This window comes from Mus caroli, unplaced genomic scaffold (assembly GCF_978045245.1).
Source record: "Mus caroli unplaced genomic scaffold, Mus_caroli_1 scaffold_13, whole genome shotgun sequence".
Classification (NCBI taxonomy): domain Eukaryota; kingdom Metazoa; phylum Chordata; class Mammalia; order Rodentia; family Muridae; genus Mus; species Mus caroli.
The window spans coordinates 103,260,653-103,279,555 of record NW_028227268.1 but is presented as its reverse complement, the minus strand read 5'-3'; the positions used below and the strand labels follow the sequence as shown (position 1 = coordinate 103,279,555).

The 18,903-nt window shown below is 46.8% G+C and overlaps 1 protein-coding gene across 1 annotated transcript in view; it reads right to left on the bottom strand.

Moving 5' to 3' along the window:
- Positions 1 to 5,512: 5,512 nt before the first annotated feature.
- Positions 5,513 to 18,903, bottom strand: part of Slc1a4 (solute carrier family 1 member 4) — a 28,017-nt gene continuing 14,626 nt past the window's right edge. Inside the window, exons 4-8 of the mRNA XM_021176313.3 lie at positions 14,727 to 14,893; positions 10,416 to 10,649; positions 9,904 to 10,098; positions 8,492 to 8,626; positions 5,513 to 6,472 (exon numbers count right to left, since the gene is read on the bottom strand). Coding sequence (XP_021031972.1) covers positions 6,238 to 6,472; positions 8,492 to 8,626; positions 9,904 to 10,098; positions 10,416 to 10,649; positions 14,727 to 14,893 — 966 coding nt within the window. The 3' untranslated portion in view covers positions 5,513 to 6,237. The remainder of the gene's footprint in view (positions 6,473 to 8,491; positions 8,627 to 9,903; positions 10,099 to 10,415; positions 10,650 to 14,726; positions 14,894 to 18,903) is intronic.

Genomic DNA, 18,903 nt, shown 5'->3' with positions numbered 1-18,903 from the left:
TTACTAAGTAGACTAGCCTGGCCATGAACTCGTATACTCACAGAAATTTACCTGCTCTGCCTTCTGAGTGCTGAGATTAAAAGTGTGTACCCCCACCTTTGACCTGTTTTTCTTCATTGGTATAGATGCCCTTAAGTTGCCTACGCCTCTGTAAATAACCCTAATGAAATGTATTGCTTCACCAAACTAGACTGGAATGGAATTATTGCTTTGATCTTTTGTTGATGCCTATCTGAAGTGAGTAAACATTTATTCACTTATGGTTTTCCCCAGGAAAACTGTACACAAAATTTGGTACCTGTCCTGGTTGATAGTTTTGTTTTCCTGTCAAGTTGAGACAATCTAGAGTTATCTGGGATCCTCAACTGAGAAAATGCTCCCAAAGCTGGCCTGTAGGACATCTCCTTGATTAATGATTGCTGGGAGAGGTCCTAGTCCCCTGGGGACAGTGCCACCCCAGGCAGGTCGTTCTGAGTGGTGTAAGAAGGAGGCTGAGCAAGCCAGGAAGCAGTGCTCCTCCATGACCTCTGCTTTGGTTCCTGCTTCCAGGTTCCTACTGTATGTTTCTGCCCCAACATGTTTTCTTTTTTCCTTTCTTTCTTTCTTTCTTTTTTTTTTTTTTTTTTTTCCCAAGACAGGGTTTCTCTGTATAGCCCTGGCTGTCCAGGAACTCACTTTGTAGACCAGGCTGGCCTCAAACTCAGAAATCTGCCTACCTCTGCCTTGCATCTGCGTGTGCCACCATCGCCTAGCTTCCAACATGTTTTCATGATGGACTACAATTGTAAGTTAAAATAAATCCTTTTCTCTCCAAGTTGCTTTTGGTCATGGTGTTTATCACAGCAGTAGCAACATAAATAGGACAGTCCCCAAACATGGAGTCCAACAGGGCCAAAGATGAATTAGCTAAAGTTTGTGTTGAGCCAGAATTTCTAAGGAAAAAAAAAAGTGACAGAATGACAAACTCAGTGCTTGTGAGCCTCTGGAAGGCTTGAAAGACTGAGAAAAATGTGGTGACATAAAAGATAGAGACGTTCGGGTTAAGAAAGGCTAAGCTTGTCTTAGGAGAGAACACTTATTCCCTCTAGAGTAAGCTGCACATGTTTCTCTTCAAGAGAATACAGAAATGGTAAACAGGCCCTGCCAATAGAGAGGCAGCAGGGACCCACAACATGACCCAGAGACAGTCAAACTGAGGGAGCCTGTGGAGGCATTGTGTGTGGGTGTGTTTGTGTGTGCACTAGTGTCACTACTGAAGCCAGTGAAAACAACAAGAGCCAGCCCTGGCTCCAAAGAGCCTGCTGGAGGCCGGGAGATACATGCGTGCATCCCTATATGATAACGAAATATCAGGACAGCTCACGGAGCTCACGGAGGATTGTGGGGGGCTAAAGTAGTGCCTCCAAGCCACACCCTGGTACCCAGCGTTGGCCTGTAGAAGAAACAGTAGCTACAAATGATGGACTCTTCTCATGCTGTTGGACCCCGCTGGCATTTCTCTTCAGTACCTGCTTAGCTGCTTAATTCTGAGAGCAAATGACATTTGTTTGGAGTGGTGGTTAGTGGGACTTCAGTAACCCTGCATACCCTTTGCAAAATTGTGTTAATTCATAGATAATGGGCTGCTAACTCTGAGGTTTTGTTTTGTTTTAACAGATTTAGAAAAGTATCTGGAACTTTATAGTTGGGTATAGTATGGCATGAATGACCTGAGGCCTGTAAACATTGGAAGTGCCCCATGACATTGAAAAAGATGCCTCCAGAAATCTGAAGGTTATTAGCTGGAAGTCCCAGTGCCTGGGGAACTTGACTCCCTAGTTGTTGGTCAAGGAGTTCCAGGACCTCCTGAACAACACAACCTTCTGTTACTGCTGTTGCTTGCTCACCGTGGTAAAGCCCCACAGCCATCCCATGCTTTGTGTAGGACATAGGGCGACCAAGCTGGGACTGCGCCATAAACCTCCTCCCTGCTAGCTAACTTCCACAGTGGTTGAAGGCACTGTGTAGGCTCGTGGGAGAACTGTCAACAATCCGACTCAGCTGTGGATCTTGTGTGCTATATATACCACCAACATTCCAGGCAAGATGGGCCCACTGGGTCAGTCGTGATGGACTGTTATGAGTGTAGTCAGCTGCTTTCTGACTGAATTTCAGGCCCATTCTGCGCAAGGGATTTCACAACTGGTCAGAAGCCTGGGGCTAAGAGGTCATAAGCTCTGGTGAGGAAGCTATAGCTATTGCTTTGCTAACTGGATATGATATATCTGTCAAAGTGCCTTCTAAATATTTATGCTTATGTCCATAGATGATGTTGCCTTCGTCTCTAGTCAGAGGAGCTTCTTTTTAGAAGGGTAGCAGTTACTGCAGGGACTCATTAGTCATCAGAGTCCTGAGAAGAAGTGACAAGTGCCCCGTAAATGGAACATCAGGGAACAGGGAATGGAGAGAATGTAAGCTGGACAAAGGGGTGGAGTGTTGTGGAACAGACTCCTAGGCATAACTTGGTCATTGTGTCAGCAGCTATGATTGCCTAAAGGAGACCTGTACAAGGTTGGGCCCACTAATTTTCAGGGGGCGGAGGGAGAGTGCTCATGTGGCATGCTCCAACCCAAAATGTACAGGCGGTTAAGACTTGTGGGAGGAGAGGTATTTCTATTTTCCTTAATGGTGTAGTTGTCATAAGATGCCCATGATTCTTTATGTAATCCTAATAAACCTATTATTTCTCAAGCTAGACTTAAGTGGAATCTTTGGTCTGTCATTGGTGTCCTATTTGGATAAATAGGTGTTGGTCTCCTCACAAAAAAAAACATTTGCAAAACATGGACCCAGCCACAAAGGGACACCTGCAGATGAGGAACATTCCCAGCTACTATTCGATGTGACAGTCAGCTTGGTGCACAGCACATTTAATGTGCCAGCCACTTCCTGAAGACTAACACTCCTGAAACTCAGCTGATCCTCACAGTGGCCTGTCACCGCTACAGCTGTGATCTACCTTTCAGTCTGAGGAGTCCGAGGCATGGGAGGGAACTGCGGCCTGATCAGAGAAGCAAACAGCAGAATCATGAACTGACAGTTCACCACCCTCCTGGCTGTGTGCTTTGGATCATTCATGGAGGTAACAGAAATTTCCTTTGAGCAGGCAAGTTTTAACAGACCTGCGCAAACACTGGGGCAGAGGTGGCTTAAGCCAATGGGACAGTTGATCTTGCTCTGGCTACCTTGAAAAGCTGAATCACCAGGTACTCATTTCAACCTTGGAATACCTCAAAAAGCTCCAGGGAGGAGTCTAAATTGTTGTCCCAGCCGCCATCCCACCTTTGATCTAGGCAAACCTTTCCAGCCATTGTACTCTACTAGAAATTAAAGCCAATTTCCACGCTATATGAAGAGCTGGTGATATAAGTCAGAACGGGAATCCATTTTCCTAGAACCCCAGGGTCTGGAAACCACAGCTTCATGTGTGAGCTTCTAGAGTTCCCTGTTGTACAGGAAGTGATGTCATTGAAAACAGGGCGATGTAAGATGCTGCATGCCTGTCACCCCAGTGAAGCTGAAGGCTCTTGAGGTCTCACTAGCTCAAGGCCAACTTAGGCTATACAGTAATGCCCTGTCTCTAAAAACAAAAACATATCTTTTTCAAAAAAGGAAGACAAGATTATGTAAGAGAGTGAGTTGGGTGTGGTGGTGACCCAAGTACAGCAAGCATGGGTACCCGCTTGCCTGGAGGGCTTTTGTAATAGGGACTTTCCCGGTAAAGGTTTGGTGCTTGTTACCGCGCCGGTGCCTGGCTTTGCACGGATGCTTAATTAACTCCTGTCAACCTAGTTGTTCCGACAACACTTAATGCTGGAGGTTTGTGGCAAACTCTAACTTCTGCCAGATGACAGGATGTCAGAGCCCTAATCGGAGAATGAGAAACCAACACACAGCTTAATGGTCACGAGTTCTAGTCAGGCAGCCGCAGGCAGGACAGCGACACCAGTTGTCAGAGAGGTTTCCCTTCTGAGGAAGCGCCCTTCTCACCCCAGGGTCTCATGCTGGCTGGAAGGGAAAGGAAGACTGTATTCAGCCGCCCTAGGTCAACCCCTAAAAGCACAACAGCTCCATCAAATACAAGACAGGACTCAAAGACAGGCAGGTGCCAGGAAAAATACAGTACTCAGTTTTGATGGCTGTGCTACGTTTTAAGGCAAATGTCACACATACACAAAACATCAATACATGAACATGTTAGAAAAATAGCCAGGAGATATTTCAGTCAGTTGTGGTGGTGTCTTCCCTGTTCCGAAACTCCATCAACTTCTCTGAGAGCCAGAACTCAGGGAGGTGTGGGGCCACCTCCTCTTTTGGCCTCCAAGGGGGAGATCCCACACACGACACACAGAGGCATCTCCCTTTGTCCACAGCAGCATTTGTTACTGTGGGTCCAGGCTGAGACCTGAGTGTCCAGCCAGTGGGTTTCACTGTCCAGCTCAATCCCTACGTAATAAGATTCTGTAGAAATGGGAATATCAGGATACCATAGACATAATTTGTAGTTTAGTTCCTCTTTATCCAAACTCAGATTTGCTTGGAGCTAAAAGCACACACACACACACACACACACACACACACACACATGCACACACACATGATACATAAAGTATATGTAAATACAGAGGAAAAGATACACTGAAACTGAAAAAATACCAAATGCTCACTCATAATCAAACAATGTGATTGATTCCCCTTTAAAAACCAGTGCTGGGAATAAGGTTTACCGCTCCCCGCTTAGCTCCTGGCCCCACAGGAGAGTGCCATGGCACAGCTGGTTCAGAGAGCTGTCCTTCACCCTGGCTGTGGGCTCTGCTCCTTGCCCACCCCTTCACTCAGGCACAAGCCCCATTTTAAAACGGACTCTGTCCCAAGTATGTGTGGGTCTGGTGACAACACAGCAGAGAAAGCAAGGTTTCAAAAGCATGAAGCCAATGACGAAGGGACATAATCTCCTGTTAGGGTGGGATTGGCAGGAACTGTGGGTTAGGAGTAACAACACAGTTGGGTACCCAGGAATGTGGTAGAAGTTGGGTAGCTCATTAAGAAAAGGCTGCATTGAATGTCTTCACAACTCTTCAGAGCTTAGCTTCTGAAGTGTGAGGATAACAGTTCAGGAGAGTCGCTCACGCCAGGAGGCACCCTTCATGGAGAAAGCTGCCTCTCAGATAAACTGGGCACTTACAGGTTTTAGAACCTGACTTCCAAGGAGCAAAACAATAATTTCCACAGACGTATCCTTGGCCTTATCAGATCCCAGTGAAGTAGGCAAGAGGCAAGTTACATCAGACCCAGGACTAACCATAGGTCTCACACAAGCAAGTAGTCTACTGTGGAAACCAGACAGGGGCCTGGGACAGAGCTGCGCCAGCGCGTGAGTTTATTGGGGAGTATATGACTTTGTAGCTCAGCAGCATTTTAGGAAGGACCTAGTCAAATTGTAGTAATAGACTGACCAACAAATATAAGTCTGCAGTGCAGTGACCACATCACCCCTCCCAGAGGAGGAGGTCCTATGGTCTGCGGCTAAGTCCAAATGGAAATGGAGGGGAAGTGTTGGCAGGAGCCTCAGTCTAGAATGGGAACAAGTCTGTCTCATCTTCTTTAGGGTGCTCCCCAGTCTGTTCCTGACCTCGGAGTTTATGGTTTACTCAAACTGAGCCCCTAGCTGTGCTAACCATCACAGGGGGTCTCTCTAACCTGTTTTACCTCTGGCCCCTTAGAAGCCTCCCACACAAGTGGAGCATAATCCTTTAACCCAGCATCAGCCCAGCAGATTCCAGCTCAGTCTAAGACTCTGGGAAGCTCTTCAGTGTCTGCTGCGGCAGAGACAACCCTCTGGTTGGCCCAGAAAGCACCAGATGCAACGCTCCCAGGGGAAAGAGAAGAATCCATCTGCATCGCCCCCAACCTTGGTCCCCAGGCCTCCATGAACTTGGAATCCCTCAGGCCTGGCAGCTCGAGGGGTATAGACTCAAGGTGTATCCAGAGCTCCATGGAGACATGGATCAGGACAAACGACAGAGTGTTCTAGCTCAGGAGGCATTCACGCCTGTGCTGAGAGGCCACTCTCAAACTGGTGATTGGGCAAAGCATTCCTTGGGAGATGAAAAGTCTATGAGGGCCACGCCCACATCAATGGGGCAGGCTACCAGGGTGGGTTGCTGGTACTGGCAGGCTGGCCCAGACCCAGCCCAATCACAGCACTGACTCCTTGGATTCAAGTTCAGGAACAATGGCCACAGGGCCTGCTGGGTTCTGGTGTGTCACCAGAGGCGACGTCTCCTCCTCAGACTTGGAATTGGGAATGGCTTCCACCTTCACTTCTTGTAGCTCCTGCTCACCTTTCTTCGCGACCTTCTGATTCAGGTGGTTGAGGATCCCCGCTCCCAGGGCATCCCCTTCCACATTCACCACAGTGGTGGTCCGGTCCCTGGTGGAAACAGAAAGCAAAAAGGACTAGTGCTATACCCAGAGTCACCAGGGGAGGGCGCTATCACAAGCAGGCTGGTGGCCACAGGGAAATTAACTTGTAGGGAGCAGGGGAAGTTCTAAGTAAACGTGTATTGTCTGACACGCGAATGACCATGTGAAGGACCCCAATGTTTCAGACTCATGGGGGTGGAAAAGCCGGGTGGGTGAGGTTCAGAAAGGATGGCAAAGCCTTCCTTCCTTCCCTCACTGTGTGAGCATGTTGACATTTATGGCCTGAAGTCTGCTGTCTTACAGAGACTGTCCTTCTGAGGTGAGCTGAACGTGCCTCCACACTCAGCTATATGCAATCAGCTATATGTGTCCCTGACTCAGCTATATGCAATTACCCTTCCTGGGGGCTGTGGCTTCTCCATCCTACCCCAGCCTCCCTGTGCCTGTATGCCTGGCCTTTCTTCAGTATCTGTCCTGTTCTTCATTTTCTCAGAAGCCCAGTCAGGAGCCCCGCTGGATGTGGCCGTGAAACTGGAGGGCATACCTCCAAGAGATCTGTGCTGAATTCATTTTCTCTGAGGAGCATCTACTCTTAGGAAAGTAACAGATGCTCATTGTAAAAAATGTCGGAAAAAGAACAGCTGAAGGTAGCAAACAAGTTACCCGAGCATGTTCGACACTTCTGGGAGTTGATATGCAATCTAATTCCTGCCAGCCACCTTTCCACAGACTTCTGCTATGTGCAATGGCCCTGCTAGAGAGAACACCACGCACATTTGGGAGAAGCAAGTAGGCATGGTTTTGGGTTCAGCTGTTCTTCCCTTCAGTGTTACAGCACACTTGAACTTCAGTCCTGGGTATCAACAGCATGAGCATTCCGTGGCTGTGGGCAAGCATGTCTTAGAAAACAGCCTTGCCTTCCCCACAGCCTACTTAGCACAGGTTAGCTCAACATCCACGCTTCACTGAAACTCAGAGAAGGATCTGTAGTCATTTTGAAGACTGGGGAAATGGTGTGATTTTTTCCCCAAGGGCGCTAGAGGACTGGTGCCCTCTGCAGGGGTGCTATTTCCCTCATAGATGGAGCATCCTAAGATACCTTCTCTGGGCACTGGAGGCAGCTGGGAGGAGGAGGAGACAGGCGATTCCTGACTGGCTCTGGCCTGTTTAGCACATGGATGGAGCTCCCTCTCATGAGGCATCTGAAGCTTAGGAGTCTCTATTAAACATTTTACCCCATTTCTGTGAAGAGCCCTCAGGCTTGAGACCAGCATGGCGGACCAGTGCCAGGTACCTGAAGCTAGTGTCTCTCTGCCTGGTTGTGACCAGCCCAGCAGGACTAATGTTTGCTGAATGCTCTCCCACGTGCCCCATGTTATCTGCACTGTACAGAATGGTGACTCATTTAATCTCTACCATGACTGGTAAGACCTCTACTATGATAGCAAGATACACAGATACACACATTTCTTACCCTTGAGCCTTGCTATTCCCACATCACTGCCTTAGTCAACTTTCTTAAAGAACAGTATAATTTACACCTGCATGAGGTATCAGAAGGCTCGGTGATCAACCTCCAGACATTCTTGTGTCTGTAAGGAACTGCAGGGACAGTCTAGCCTGGTCACCTTCTTGCCTAACTTCTCCTGAGTCCAAGCACAGGGAGTGTGCATGCTCTCCTTGCATGACAACCATTCCTCAGATATTTGCGGGCCAGGACCAACCACTGCTCTACTTACTGACACTCTACTCTGCCATCATTTGCACAGCCCCTTGAACCTACAGACTACTACAGGCAAGTCCTGGATGGTCGGCTCTCGTACCATTTGTGAATGTTCATGGGCTCTTGTCTGCTATATTGTTGACTTTTCACAGTTAGAAATCTGGCTTTGCCAGCTTAACAACAGATGCCTTCCAAAGCAAAGATAGTTGCAAGTCTTGCTGCATGCACCAGGTCTAGTGGAGCATCAAGTACTCAGAGGCCTCAACAGACTCTATTCTAGGGTCTTTGGTATGGGCTACTTACACAATCCAGTCCACAGCCAGGATCAGAGAGAGGTCATGTGTGGGCAATCCAATGGCCTCCAAGATGATGGCAATTGTGAGGACCCCCCCAGCCGGCACACCTGCTGCTCCAACACTGGATGCTGTGGCAGTCACTCTAGGGTACAGCAAAGCAAAGGCAGCCTTGAAGACGGAGGATGGAGGGGGCCCAGGGAATTACAGAGCATTGCAGTCATGACTTATAAATAACCACCACACACTCTAGGAGCGTGAGAGATGATACATCCTTCCAAGTACACTCAGACCTCACACTCTCCAGTTCTGTGCTCACAAATTAAACCAACCGCTGACCCAAAATACCAAAAACAAACGGTAACTACTGAACATCTACAGATCATTTTTTTTTCTTAGTACCTTAATGATACAATATAGCAACAACTACCCTATCACTTATACTAAGTACATAAGTACATCATCTAGAAAGGATTTAAAGTTTTGAGGAAAATATGTGCAAATTATATATAGGGCCGTATGGATATGGTTTGAAGCTGAAATGTCTCTTACAGGCTGTTTTTAACACTTGATTCTGAGCGAGCAGCTGTACTTGAAGGCTGTGGAGTCTTTGGGAGGTGGGACTTGGCTGTAGCTCACAAGGGAGGGGCTTTGGAGATTATACCTTCTCCCTGTCCTGACCTGCATCCTCAGCTTCCTGTCTACCACCAGGTAAACAAGACATTATCCTTCTCGATAGACCAAAATTCCTCTGAATTATGTATGAGACCCAATAAACTTTTCATCTTTTAAGCTGTTTCTGCCAAATATCTTGTCATAGCAATGCAAAAATCAACTACTCCAACTACCTATTGTCCACTGGAGTAAGATGGTCCTGGAAGGGAAGCCCCTGTGACAGAAAACTTGGATTTTCGGTTTGATTGAAGTGGGAAAGCCCTAGAGCTTTACTGAGGCATGCTTTTGGGTGTGTTTGTGGGGACATTTCCAAAGAAGGTTAACTGGGATGGGAAGACGTACCCTAAATGTAGGTAGCACCGTACCGTAGCTAGAGTTCTAGACTGTATAAAAATGGAAAAGGGAGAAAGCCAGCTGAATGCCTGCACTCATCTTTCTGTGCCCTGATTGACTCAGATGTAGGCAAAACAGCCTCCCACTCCCTTGCCTTTCCCACAACAGCAAACTGCATCCTCTCAGAGCTTAAGCCAACACACAGCTTTCCTCCCTTAAGTTGCTTTCTATTCTGTCCCAGCAGCAAGAAAACTGACAGCCTCCGGATCCTGAGGGATGACTGTGATGAATTCTCACCAGCCCACCTTTACAGACGAGACACTGAGCATTGGATCTTTTTTCAAAGGAATCTCAGACCCACACATCGAAGTTTTAAGCCAGGCCTAACAATGTAGGGAAGAGTAACGGGCTCACAGAATGGTGAAAATCTGTCCTGCGTTCAGGTCTACGTTGTTGAGCTGGGCAATGAACACTGCGGCCACACACTGGAAGATGGCTGCTCCGTCCATGTTGACCGTGGCCCCAATGGGGAGGATGAACCTGCTGATCCTCTTGTCTACACCATTGTTCTCCTCGATGCACTTCATCATAGACGGAAGGGTTGCTGAGCTAGAGATGGGGAGGGAAGCAACCAGGCATGGAAATGGTCCCCAGCCAGGTGAACACCAGAACACACTGGTATGGCGGCTCAGCCAGTGTCTGGCTGCCTTCCCTCCAAATAGGGAAGCCAGCCAGATCTCTTTCAAAGTTGTCAGTGTAACTTCAAGTCCCACAGGACTCAAACATGACTTCCAGGATCCACTTGCTACATTACTCCAGTGGATTCCCCTAAGGGCCACATCTTGCCTCAGTACACAGTGTTCCCAAGAGAATCACTGGGCTTACCTCACTCTGTACCCATTCGGTTGGTTCCCAAGCCCACTCACCTGGAACAGGTCGCAAAAGCTGTCGCAAATGGGGTGAGGAGGCCCAGGAGGAATGTGAACGGGTTTTTCCTTGTGAAAGCAAAATAGACAAGAGGCAGGACAATTCCTCCGTGGATGACATGGCCCAGCATAGATGCGAAGATGTATTTCCCGAGACTGGTCACCAGCATGACGATGTCCTTCATTTCTACAATCTTGCTTCCAATCAGGAACATGATGCCTATAGGAACATACCTAGGAACAAGCATAGATGCTCATCAGGAAGGTGGTGAGACTGGGAGGTACTGAGCCTCCCAGGGACTTTCAACTGGATCTTCTCTGTTTCCCCGTAGAGGAACTCTAAACACACACAAAGAAAGATGGGGTGGGGTGACTAAGAAAAATGAAGATGATCATCCTCTGGGTGAGTGCTCCCACACACTTAGATGTCCTCCCTCTGGTGTACACAGACCTTCCTTTTAGCTTTTCTTTTCTCCTTCCTCTCCTTCATCCCCGTTCCTTCCTTTTACACAAAGTCTCACTATACCGACCAAGTTAGCCTGGAACTTGTGATCCTCCTGCCTCAGCTTCCTGAGTGCTAGGCTGAGTGCCATTATAGCTAGCTCTGCATTGTTCCTAACTGACGGACTGCCACCAACTACATGGCAAAAGGCAAAGAGCTGAAAAAGAAAGGCTTTGTGCGTGCGACTCTGAGCTTGGCTTTTAGCTTTGCTGAGACGTGTCCTGAGAACTCAGAAATACAGGAATCTCACAGAGCTGCTGTGATACGAAACCAACACCACCCAGGGCTTCTGGGAAGCTTTACATTCTGTGTGGCTTGGAAGACAGGATCCCGTGGGAAAAAGTCATTGACAATGATATTCTGGGAGCACTGCCAGAAGAGAAAGATTTTTTTTTCTTTTTAAAGGGAGAAAAGGAATAAATTGTAGAAACTACAAAGAACAAAAGTCAGGTGCTGTAAATTTAATATCAATCTAGTAGCGATTCCACAATTGTCTTTTAACTTATAAATTTTAATTTATATTTAACGATACCTCCTAGTTCAGATTTCAAGGGGAGCAGAATTGTGAGGAGTGTGAGGTCTCGCACATCAGCCCTGAGCACCCCGGGGGAGGGGACCAGTGTGACTGACTGGCTTCTTGAGTTTTCTTTCTAGGGACATTCCAGGAGTAGCAGGAATTTTAAGTCTCATCTTCAAGTAAGAATACATGCCCTCTTGAGGACCAGACACTGCTCTTCAGGCATCATCCTCAAGCCAGGCCCTCAGACAAGCACCCCGAGTACCGAGAGATCCCTGGGTACCTAGAGACACAGGACTGCATTTCAGTCTGAGTCGGCTTACATCCCACAACATGCTTATGAGACCTTTGTATCAGTATTTAGAAATTTACCTTTAAAAATAATGATGACAGAACACACATAAAATTTAGCATCAAAACATTCACTATATGCAGAGGAGATCACCACTGGGTACATTTGAATTGTTGGGCAGCCATTCCCACCACCCAGCCCAGAAGTGTCTCCGTCACTCCAGAGTAAAGCTCTGCTCTCATATACAGCAGCTCCCAAGCCCTCTGCCCCAGCCAGCCTTGGGTAACTAATGCTGTAGCCACACAAAAAGCAGAACAGACATGTTTGTTTCAGTAGCCTCATGCCTTCATGTTGTAGTTCTATGTCGTTATATCATGTTGTGGTATATGTCAGAATATCACTTCTATAAGGCTGAGTAACACCCCATTTCTCTACATATCACATTTTGTTTCTCCACCCGCCTACTACTGTAAGACATTTGGGTTGTTTCTGCCCTTGACACACTATTGTGCTGTTGTTACTGTTGGGTTTGAGACAGGGTCATAAGTAGCCTAGGCTGTTGTTGACCTGATCCTCTCACCTCCACCTCCTGGGTTGTGGGATTACAGCTTGTGCAGCTGCAGGGCCTTGTGGTGAGTATTTCCTCCATGGAAGCACTTGGGTGTCCTCCCAAGCTCTCATCTTTGGAAACAGGCCTGTCTGTGTATGCCCACATGCCTGTGTGCTCTAGGTCAGGACATCAAGTGGGCCCTGCTGATTTGGAGGTGTGTACATTTTAAACATTAGGAAATGGTGCCGAGTTGTTCTTTGAAGTGGTTGTACCAATTCCTGTTCCCACCAACAGTCTAGCAGGAAGCCACCATCCCTGCTCCCGCAACCAACGGCAACCCAGGGAAGACTTTTGGAGATGTCAGGAAGACAGTTTCATTGTCACAACTTTGAAGGGCAGCTCTAGAGGCCGAAAGTCCCAGGGATAAGAACCCTGTTCTCACTTTCATCAACTGAATAACCAACTTGACACCACTCGATTTTTCAACTGCGGGAGGCAGCCCTTAGGCTGTGTACTGCTCGTGGAAGCGTTCTCATCAGTGAACTGCCTGCTTGCACACCAGCCCACACTCTAACAGGGTAAACACACTGTTTTCAGTCATAAGCACTCTAAAGTGGGATGTGGGAAAGCTGAGAATCCAGGCACAGGATACAGAGTTCTAGATCATCCTTGCCTGCACAGCAAGTTCAAGGCCAGCCTGGGCTTCCTGAGACAGTGCCTCACAGAACCAAGCCTAACCAAGCCAAGTGTCAGTTCTTTCCCCAGAAGAACAACGTTAAAGAGGCATGTATGCAGTGAGAGCTGGTTTATGTGATTTTTTTTTTCACTGAAAAAGAGAAATGCTACTCATGGGGTCAGGGTTTGGCTTGTCAGATTCAAATTTCTCCTAAAAGCAGTCCAGTTGGTACCTAAGTCATCGAAGAGAGAAGTTCTGCGATCATTAGTGGTTGACAATAAGAGATACTTTGTATGTGAAGGAATAAACTAGCTTATTTGATTGGTTGGTTGGTTGGTTCATTTCTCGAGACAGGGTCTCTCTGTGTAGCCATTGCTTTCCTAGAACTCTCTTTGTAGACCAGGCTGTTCTTGAACTCATACCTTGAACTCCACCTGCTTTTGCCTCGCAAGTGCTGGGATTAAAGGCATGCACCACCATGCCCAGCTTCATAAACTAGCTTTTAACAACTATTGGATAGCAACAGTTTGGATAACAACTAAAATTCAGAGGTCTGCCTAGGTGATGTGCTAGCTAGTTCTTAAGTCAACTTGTCCCAGGTTAGCTCAGTCCTTGGGAAGAGAGAACATAATTGAGAAAATGCCCCATCTGATTGGCCTATGGTGTAGTGTATTTTCTTGGTTGATGATTGATATGGGAGGGCCCAGCTGACCTTGGCCAGCACTACCCTGAGGCAGGTGGTCGTGGGAGCTATAAAAAAAAAAAAAAGCAGGCTGAGCAGGCCATGAGGACAAGCCAGTAAGCAGCACCCCTCCATGGCCTCTGCATTCACTTCTGGCTCCTGGTCCTGCCCTGATGTCCTGCTATGATGGGATGGGATGTGAAACTGTAAGCTAAAATAACCCCTTCCTCTCCATGCTGCTTAAGGTCCTGGTGTTTTATCATAGCAATAGAAACCCTAACCGAGACAGGTGAAATGCCAGGAAAAGCTTTTAAGATATGAGGGCTGGAACTAGTCTGATTTCTCAGAAGTTGCTCTGAAGGAGGTGGTCAGAGTGTTAAATTTTAGCCAGGACTCAAACTAATGGTTTTTAGTGAGCAACCATCCTTTCCTTAATATTCCTTATAAATTAAAAGCTTTCATAAAAGACCATGTCAAGCTTTACCTAAGCAGGAGAGAGATAAGTTTTTCCTCCTTGTTGTAAAAGGTCTTACCAATGATCTCCTTGAAGTTTACAGTTTATCATTTTGAGATAAAAGAACCTTATTTTATGCAGCAGACAGCAAACTGGGCATGGTAAATATGTGAAATAGCACTGGAACTCATACATGGATCTGTTGATGTGAGTCCAGGGCTCAGTGTAGTTACTGTTACCAAACAGTAACTATGTGCTCCCAGTTCTCTAGGAGGCCCAAACAAGAAGAGAAACTGTTGCATCACTTCTTTAAAGATTTAAAACATCGTCATCGTCATCGTAGTTGTTGTCATCATTAGAAAGAGGAGAGAGGGAGAGTGTTATGTGGGTACATGGGAAGGTTGCAAGACAACTTTTGAGCATGTTTTCTCCTCCCACTGTGAGTTCCAGAAATCAAACTCTGGTTAGGCTTGCTGCCCACTGAGCCATCTCCCTGGTCCACTGCTTTTTGTACCATGACAGGCTATGCTTCATCAATCTAACACTGGGCATAGGGGCAGGTGTCCCACTTAGAGTACTGAAATTTTTCATAGATGCCAGGGGCCAGTTAGAAGAAGAGATGGCAGAGCGAAACTCACCACATGATCCATGACACCAGCACCATTGTGGCCTCATTGAAGGAATTGAAGAATCGGATGAGGTCTTCTCCCTCAGGGCCTAGCTTCTTTAGAGCCACTCCTAACACCAGGGCAAAAAGGACGAGTCCTAAAATGTTCATCCCTTCCACATCAGTTACAACGGGGATCTGCAGATCAGAAGAGAGAGGAGTCAGGTTCAGCAGGGAAGCGAGCGTGACGTTAGAGTGGATCTGTGCAGTGTCTGAAACACTGCAGAATAATCACATGCTTGTGCTCTTTCTAACTTTTAATGAGTTATAAACAAAGTTGCAGAAAGCCGCTGGAGACAGAGTCGGAGAGTACACAGCCAGGAATGACTGCTCACACCTGTAATCATAGCACTCAGGAGGTTCAGAGGGAGAAGCACTGAGGTTTTGAGGCTAGCCTGGGCTATAAAGTAAGACATTATCTCAAAAGAACAAAACAGAAACAGAAACAAACAGAAACAGAAAAGCTGGCTGTTAGAACATTCCTTCAGAGACCCAAGGACCATAACTGCCATCTCCCACATCAGCTCGTCTTTTGCGGTTCGGATCTTATACTGACCTCCCGTGAGACTTGTATAAGTCTCACGAGATTTTCAGGAGCCATGTGGGCTTTCCCCAAGTGTCTTCAGTAAGTCACCCACTGAAGATGTGTAGACATAACTGGGCGACTAAGGGAAGGCAGAGGCAGGCCAAGCTCTGTGACTCTGAGGCCAGCCTGGTCTACAGAGTGCTCCAGGAAAGCCAGGAATCTCTGTCATGAAAAACTAAAAACCATAACTAAGAAGGAAAAAGAGAGAGAGAGAGAAAATAAAACAAAAAGAAAAGAAGAAAAAGATGTGTAGATATAACAGAGCCTCTGTGTCCCCAGCAATGTCGGCTTCCACGGCCGCAGGCTGTTTAGAGTAAACAGGTGATGTCAGAACATCACCCCCAGGCATGATCTGATGCTGGCAGGACTTAGTCCTCAGGAGGCCAGGGCAGCAGGATTCTAACTCAAGGCCACGGAGACTCCTTCTCACAAACAAATGGGCTGGGGAGACAGCCCGGCGCTCTTAAGGAGTGACGACTGGAATTCAGTTCTCAGAGTCTACAAGAGACAGCTCACAACCACATGACACTCCATCCCTGGGGGCGTCTAATACCCTCTTCCAGTCTCCATAGATGGCTGTACTCAGGCATAGAACCCACACATGGACACATAATAACTAAAATAATTCTAACAAATTAGAATAAATAAAATAATTCTAAACAACAAGAAGAAAAACCTTCATAAAGTGATGTATAGGAAACATGGTAAAAACCCCAGATAGCTGTTCCGGCTCTGGGATTCACTGCCTTCTCTGAACCTCGGGTTCTAGCTCTCAGCTGCTGTTTTTTTTACTTACTTACTATAAGCCTGGTTGTGTGTGCACACATGACATGGCATCTGTGTGTTGATGCACACACACACGGGAATCAGAGAGGACAATGCTTTGGAGTCAGCTCTCCTGCACAGTGGATCCCATGGAGTCACCAGAACCTAGCAGTGTGTGACTTAGCCTGCTAGTCAGGTCACCAGCTCCTCAACTAATTTTTTAATACATGTTCTCTGTTAAAAAAAAAAAAAAAGGTTGGTAGAGTTTTGAGCCCTTCAGCCCTTGTATGACAAGGCATGTCGGCTGGGTGGAGGGCAGAGTCACCCCTCTTTCCTGTGACAGCCCAGAGCAGTAAAAAATCATTGGGTTGGATAGTTCTGAGGTCCCTCATCCCTTCCAGCTCTGTCACAAAATCTACGCCATGGCCCAGTAGCTGATAAACAGACCCTTAAATTTACCACAAATATACTCTCAATAGAGTTCACTAATTTCCAGGTTAACTAGGTGCATTCCAGCGAAAGGTTTGACTCCCAAGAAGCTCTCGGACGACCAAGCAAACTCATCAAAGACTGATGGGTAGCGGTGTCATTTGCTTCTGATTCACCATTAAGAAACATCTCAGGCCGGCAGCGTGGTGGCACACGCCTTTAATCCCAGCACTCTGGAGGCAGAGACAGGCAGATTTCTGAGTTCGAGGCCAGCCTGGTCTACAAAGTGAGTTCCAGGACAGCTAGGGCTACACAGGGAAACCCTGTCTTGAAAAACAAAAAAACAAAAACAAAACAAAAAAAAAGAAACATCTCAGATCTAACGGTGACGCAGGGAGACACTCACAGTCACGTCTGCTTTGTTTACACTAATAAACAAATTTACCAGGAACAGTTCTAGTAGTGGTGACAGGTAAGGAAGTCCAGCGGGGAGCCTGAGTGGGTTTAGGTGAGCAACTCAATCTCTCTGCTCTACACCTTCAGAATAAGGATAATAACAGTTGCTGCTATGCAGCTGTTAGGAAGTTTGCGTATGTTATATGCGTGAAGTACTCAGATTATTTCTAGAAAATCAAATAATTTGGTTTTTGTGTTGTTTTGGGGAAACAGGGCCTCTTGTAGCCCAGGCTGGTCTTCAGCTTATGAAGTTTAAGATGACCTTCACTGATTCAGCTGCTTCTATATCCTGGGTGTCAGAATTACAGTCATGCACCACCATGCTTGGGGGATGAACCCAGAGCCTCTGTATGCAAGGCAGTTCTACCGATGGAGTTAAAGTCCCAGAAGTCCTGTTGTTTGTTTTGTTGTTGTGGAGCAAAGATTTATCTCACTTTACAGTTGTGGATATTTTAAGCTCACCTTGGTCGGGAGCAAGAGCAGACCAGAGCACAAGGGCAGGGCTCTGTCTAGGGCGAGCATCACCCAAGGGTGGCACCCAGCGGCTGCCAAATGTCACTGTTTACTGAATTAATGATTCAATAAAAGGTTAGGTCTTTACCTGTGGCAAGTGATCACAGGATATCAAAGTAGGCATGGAGGAGAGCCACAGGTGAGGGCTGGAACCACTCATGTGTCCTTAGGCTGGGTTCTCCTGGTTAATTCTGCCAGTAGCTTTCCATCCTTGGGAATAAGGATAATTCTACTTGTGTCTTTAAAAAGGAAGTCTGGAATTGGCCAGGCCACACTGTTCCTCTGTTGAAGAGCTAACATTCTTGAATTTATCCAGGAGAGCAGGGAACATCAACTGGGGGATACCTGGGGGTCACTAGCACTTCCATTGGGGAGGTCAGAACAGTCAGAAATACCAAGTTAGACGAAGATATTACAGATACAGGTAGGTTCTAGGATGCCTGCATTACTTGAGGCCTCAGACAGTCCCAGATGACCCTCAGCACACCACTTCAAGCTATTTGCAGTGGGGATCAGGCTGTCCAGAGGTTCAAATAGCACGACTCTGTTTAATGGTTTTGAGAAAAGATTTCACTTTGTTTCACTGACTGCCCTGGAACTCACTCTGTAGACAAAGCTGGCCTTAGACTCACAAAGATCCTTCTTCCTGGGCCTCCCAAGTGCTGTAATTAAAGGCATGTGCCATCACCTGGCTTGACTCTGTCCTATATATTCGAAGAACATAAACTTTCCAAAGTTTAGTGTAAAGTCAAGGAAAACATCATTTTGTTCTAACCTTACCAGGTGTCATTTACCATTTTAGAAAGGTGTATTGGGCTAGAGAAATGGCTCAGTGGGTAAGCATATTGGCTGTTCTTTCAGAGGGCCTGGGTTCAAGTCCCAGTACCAACTAACAATAGCCTGGAATTCTCGTTCCAGGAGACCTAATGCCCTTTCCTGGGCTCCATGGGCAAATGCATGCATTTAGTGCATAGACACGTAAGCAGACAAAACATGCATTCACATATGATTTGGGGAGCTGGAGAGATGGCTCAGCAGTTAAGAGCACTGACTGCTCTTTCAGACATCCTGAGTTCAATTCTCAGCAAGCACATGGTGGCTCACAACCATCTGTAATGGGATCCAATGCCCTGTGTGTCTGAAAACAGCTACAGTGTACTCATACACAAAATAAATAAACACATCTTAGAAAAAGAAAAGTGTGTTGACAGACAAAACACTAAAATTCAGATCGCTGGTACAACACAGCAACCTAAAGACCCAGCTGTAGCATTCTGGGTTATTATACAGATAGAAGCAAAGTATTAGCACCCCCCCCATATGCAAAAATGTACTAACAATATTAGCTGAATTCTGTCTTACCCCCTTTTTATTCTGAACTTCTGTTGTTCTGGAACAG